The sequence below is a fragment of the Mandrillus leucophaeus genome, unplaced genomic scaffold (genome assembly GCF_000951045.1).
Source record: "Mandrillus leucophaeus isolate KB7577 unplaced genomic scaffold, Mleu.le_1.0 Scaffold20, whole genome shotgun sequence".
NCBI lineage: Eukaryota > Metazoa > Chordata > Mammalia > Primates > Cercopithecidae > Mandrillus > Mandrillus leucophaeus.
Window position 1 is genome coordinate 4,271,923 of NW_012102032.1, and position 5,107 is coordinate 4,277,029.

The following is a 5,107-nucleotide window of genomic DNA, read 5'->3' on the forward strand; positions in this document are numbered from 1 at the left end:
CAACAGCCGGCCGGCCCGCCAGGTGCGCCGCCTGGAGTTCAACCAGGCCATGGATGACTTCAAGACCATGTTCCCCAACATGGATTACGACATCATCGAATGCGTGCTGCGCGCCAACAGCGGTGCTGTGGACGCCACCATCGACCAGCTGCTGCAGATGAACCTGGAGGGCGGTGGCGGCGGCGGCGGCGGCGGTGTCTATGAGGACAGCTCCGACTCGGAGGACAGCATCCCTCCGGAGGTAGGGGCGCAGCCCAGGTAATTCCAACCACCGTTGGAACCTCTAAGAAGACCTGGGTTACTCCGCTGTCTGGGTTCTAATTAGCAAGCAGCCTTACTTCCCCTAGGGAAAAGTACCATCCGTCGTCAGTGACCTTATTTTATGGGCAGAAATCATGCAGTCATTCAACAAACACTGAGCACCCACTCAGTGGTGTGTGAGACCTGGCACTAGACCCTGAGTCAGGAGGCATCACAATCAAGGTGCTTGTTACAAATGCAGGTGCCTGGGCCCTACCCCAACATACTGAACTCCACTTCCAGGCCTAGAATTCGCTAGTGACCAAGTTAGACCAGATTTCTGCCGTCCTGGAGCTCAGAGTCCAGTGTGGACTAGAAGCGGGAGTCCCGTACTGACGGCCAGAGTGGTAAGTGCTCAATGGAGACGTGGAAGCAGCAGAAAGGGGTGGCTTCCCAGAGGAAGCGATGGCTAAGCCCAAACCCTAAGCGGAGACCCAAAGGAAGAGTGAAGCCGGGGGAAGGGTGTATAGGCAAAGGGAACAGCTTGTGCAGAGGCTGGGAGGTGAAATAGTGTCTGACTGGCTAGGGAACTGGCAGCAGGACCATCTGTCAGGGTCCTAGAGTGAGAGGAGATCAGTGAGGTTGACAAAGCCCTGATGCTGAGAAAAAAGAGTGTGGCTGTATCCTGGGAGCATAGCCATGGAAAGGTAGTGAGGAATCAGACTTGCCAGTTAAATCCCTCTGACTGTGGCCTGATGGAAGCAGTAGTGAGCCATAGCCAAGCAGTCTCTCCAGGGAAGTGACTGGAGAGAGGGGACCTGCGTACTGCATCAGTACCCATCTGCTGGAGGTTGTGAGTCCCTCCCAGTCCCACCCGAGTTCAGTGGACATCTGGCCTCCTAGTATCAGCAGAGCCTGAGCTGCTTGGTGCAGAAGGGTGAGGCACACAGAGCCTGTTAATCAGAGGGGTGCTGTCCACAGGGCCATCTGGGACTTGCAGCCATGGACAAGACCAGGACCCAGCAGGTGGGATTTAACTCCACTCTTTATTGAGTCCCGACTCATGCCAGGCATCGTCCTAAGTGCTTTAGATGTATCATCTCTACTTTTTTTGGGGGGGTGGCGGGAGACAGAGTCTTGCTCTGTCACCCAGGCTGGAGTGCAATGGTGCGATCTCAGCTCACTGCAACCTCCACCTCCCAGGTTCAAGCGATTCTCCTGCCTCAGCCTCCCGAGTAGCTGGGACTACAGGCATGCGCCACCACACTCAGCTAATTTTGTAGTTTTAGTAGAGACAGGGTTTCACCATGTTGGCCAGGCTGGTCTTGAACTCCTGACCTCAGGTGATCTGCCCGCCTCGGCCTCCCAACGTGTTGGAATTACAGGCATGAGCCGCCGCACCCGTCCCGATGTGTCATCTCTTCTAATCCTCACAAACTTTGTGCTGTGGTGTTATTATTACCCTCGTCCCTGTTCTCCATCAGTCATCCTGCAAGGCGAAGTCTCCTTGCTTTTCCTCCTTAGTGTGTGCTGCTGAGACTTCTCCTGGGGGTGGAGAAGCTCTGTTGGCAAAGACATCTGGCTTATCCCTGTGTCATCTGCAGCACCCAGGACAATCCAGGCACATAGCAAGCACTTGGGGAGTGTTTGTTGAATGAATAAATGCTGCTGCTGTCTTTGTACAGTTTTCTATTGTCTCTCTCCTTGGGAGACCACTCCTTCGATCTACTTGGAGTAGGTGGTGGAAGGAGTATTGGAAAATATGGATCCTCTTTGTAGAAAGAAGGAGAGAGAGAGTGAGAGTGTGCGTGTGTATGTGTGTTGTCTGCAGATACAATTGACCATTGAACAATGCAGCTGTTAGGGGCAATGAATCCCCCCATGCAGTCAAAAATTCACTTTTTAATATAACTTTTGATTTCCCCAGAAATTGACTACTAATAGCCTATTGTTGACCTCAAGTCTTACTGTTAACAGAAACAGTTGATTAACATATATTTTGTATGTCATATGTATCATATACTGTATTCCTACAATAAAGTAAGCTAGAGAAAAGAAAATGTTAAGAAAATCATAAGCAAGACAAAATATATTTTCTATTCATTAAGTAGAAGTAGATCATCGTAAAGGGCTTCATCCTCATCGTCTCACATTGAGTGGGCTGAGGAGGAGTGAGAGGAGAGGAGGGGTTGGTCCTGCTGTCTCAGGGGTGGTGGAGGTGGAAGAAAATCTGCCTGTAAGTGCACCCATGCAGTTCAAACTCATGTTATTCGAGAGTCGACTGTATACGCTTTAAGTGTGAACTGGAAAGAAAGCTCTCTGCAAGCTCTGACCCTTTCTGCAGTCTGATTTGCCCTGACAGTCTGGCAGGTAGGGTAGTATTTCCTCCTTTGTCCAAGGCCCCCACAGCCCTATAAACCTCTGCAAGGCTTCACCACCCCCTAAGTAGGCCCTTGCTGTATGTGCACTTCTGTTTTTCTAAGAATCTTGCTTTCCAAATTGAGCCCCCTCCCCTCCCTTGGCAGTCTCCCCAACCCCCCACCTTTGGAACTCTGCCTGGGCCCATAGGCAGGCAGCTCCTGAGCCAGCGGAAAGTGCTTCGGAAAATTTATGAGCCACAGCTGGAATGACAATAACTGCTGAATGGAAAAAAAAAACCTTTCTGGGGGCTGATGGATGGTGGGCTGGCCCGAGGGGTATCCTTGCCATGGAGAAATATCTCCTGTCAGATAAATGGCCTACACCCTGCCCCCCTGGAGCACCTGGCAGGCATCCATCACCCACAATGAGTTAAGCTAGGAGGCTGAAAAGCCCAAAACTTCAGCACCTTTAGAGCCAGAAGAACAACCTCTTTGTGGCTGGTGGCAGTGGGAGGGAGAGGCCAGGGAGACCAGCAGCGCTGCTGGGGTTACTCTCCTTGGGACTCAAGCCCTGCATTCTGGAGCTTGCCTGGCCGGCCATCTGCCTTCTCTGTGTTTCCCAAGTCCTCTCCAGGAGGCTCTGATGAACGTCTGTCTGGGCTTGCTGCCCTGGGAGGCTGCACGGAGGAGCTGTGTTGGGGGGCCTCCTGGTGTGGCTGGGGAGGCCTGATTGCCCTGAGTCTAGGGGGCTGACTGCTGCTGGCCACGGTCAGAGGAAACCCCAAGCAGCTTCCTTTAGGGGACAGTTTCTACTAAGCTCTCCTCCCCTCCTCAGCCACCTCACTCTGACCCACATCAGTGGGAACAGTCCAGGCCAGCCACCCAGACCCACCACTGCTAGCCTCAGGCCGCAGCCCAGAGCCCTATCCCTCAGAGCAGAGGGGTCTGGGAAACAGGGTGTCGGGGCTGGGGGACAGCAGCAGCAAGTTCTCTGAATGAGCCAGGTACTTGCGGGGCCACTGTCCTGTGCCAGGCACCAAAGATTCGCCAGGGAACAGGAGCAGCGCTTACAGTGTTCTCTTTTTTCCTTTCTTGTGGAAATTTAGGGTAAGCAGAGCAGTGGCCTGCCAAGTGCTACATTCTTCCTTTCCTGCAAAAGCATCTGTTTAAATACTTTTGGCCTCAAAGGAAAGAACGTTAGTGCATTCCAGGGCGCGAGGCCTCCTTGGGTTGAGCTAGCTGTGTATGCGCAGAGCACTGCAGAGAGCACGTGTGCATGTGTGTGCATGTGCGTGTGTGTGGGTATGTGTGTGTAGGTGTGCTCACACGCACAGGCTCACCTCCCTACCCACCAGGTGCCCCTGGCTGGTCTTAGAGCAGAGATGTACCAGTGCAGCCTGGCCCAGCCCAGGCTTATACAGGCAGCATGATTATGGTGACTTCTGCAAACTCACTTGAGGTCTGGGGGCTCTGGGGCACCTGAGAGTCACAGCCTCTCTGAGCTCCTCCCATGTTCTTTGATCTTGGAGGAGATGGGAACAGAGTTGTGGGGAGTGAGCGGGAGGTGAAGGTGTAGGCCAGGTTGGGCTGGGTGGTGAAGGATCTCCCAGTCAGGGGCCGCCTCCTGTGGTAGATTACTTGAGGTCAGGAGTTCAAGACCAGCCTGGTCAACATGGTGAAACCCCACCTCTACTGAAAATACAAAGATTAGCCAGGGGTGATGGTGCACGCCTGTAATTCCATCTACTTGGGAGGCTGAGGCAGGAGAACATATACGTTGATGTCTGTGGAGTGTGCCAGAACTGGAGGGTCAGAGGTAGCCATGTGTTTAGCTGCCCCAAACTCCTCTCTGGGCCTCTGGGGAAGAATCTAAGTTGGTCAGTGGAGCAGGACCCCGGACTTTGCCCAGTCCTTGGCCTCTCCCTGGCCCTCTTCTTGGCTCCTGGAGAAGACAAGAGCTTGGGAAGGAGAGCAGGCATCCCAGGCACTCCCCTTGCTACTCTCCGCCCTGGGAGTCCAACCTGAGTGTGCAGCCAGTGTGCCTGAGGGAGGGATCCTTGTGGTCCAAGTTGAAGACGCTGTTCTAAAAAGCATGTGGCTTTTGCCATGTCACTTAGCCTAGGCCTGAGTTTCCTTCTGTGTCAAATGGGGTAATGAGCCATATCCTACAGCACCAGGTTGTTCGAGGTTAAGGTGACATCAGAGACGTGGAGGTACTTTGAGAGAGGGTATGAATGATGTTATCATCAAAGAATAGCGTGGGTACAGGAGCACATGAGTCACACGCGTGCAGCTCAGTGGAGTTTCACAGCGTGAATAAAACACATTATCAGCACCAGCTCAAGAGCCATCATCCCCAGAACCTGGAGTGCCCCTGGTGTCCATTCCCGCCCTTACCCGCCCCACAGAGGGCACATCGCCCTGACCCTTACCACTGTGTGTTTGTTTCTGCCTGTGTTTGAACTGCACATGGAGGGAGAATGCTGCTGTGAACATTCTTTTGGGGA

At 53.2% G+C, this 5,107-nt stretch overlaps 1 protein-coding gene across 1 annotated transcript in view; it reads left to right on the forward strand.

Annotated features, from left to right (window-relative positions):
- Positions 1 to 5,107, forward strand: part of CUEDC1 (CUE domain containing 1) — a 26,627-nt gene that overhangs the window by 1,060 nt on the left and 20,460 nt on the right. The window contains exon 2 of the mRNA XM_011979262.1: positions 1 to 241. Within this exon, the coding sequence (XP_011834652.1) occupies positions 1 to 241 (241 nt within the window). The remainder of the gene's footprint in view (positions 242 to 5,107) is intronic.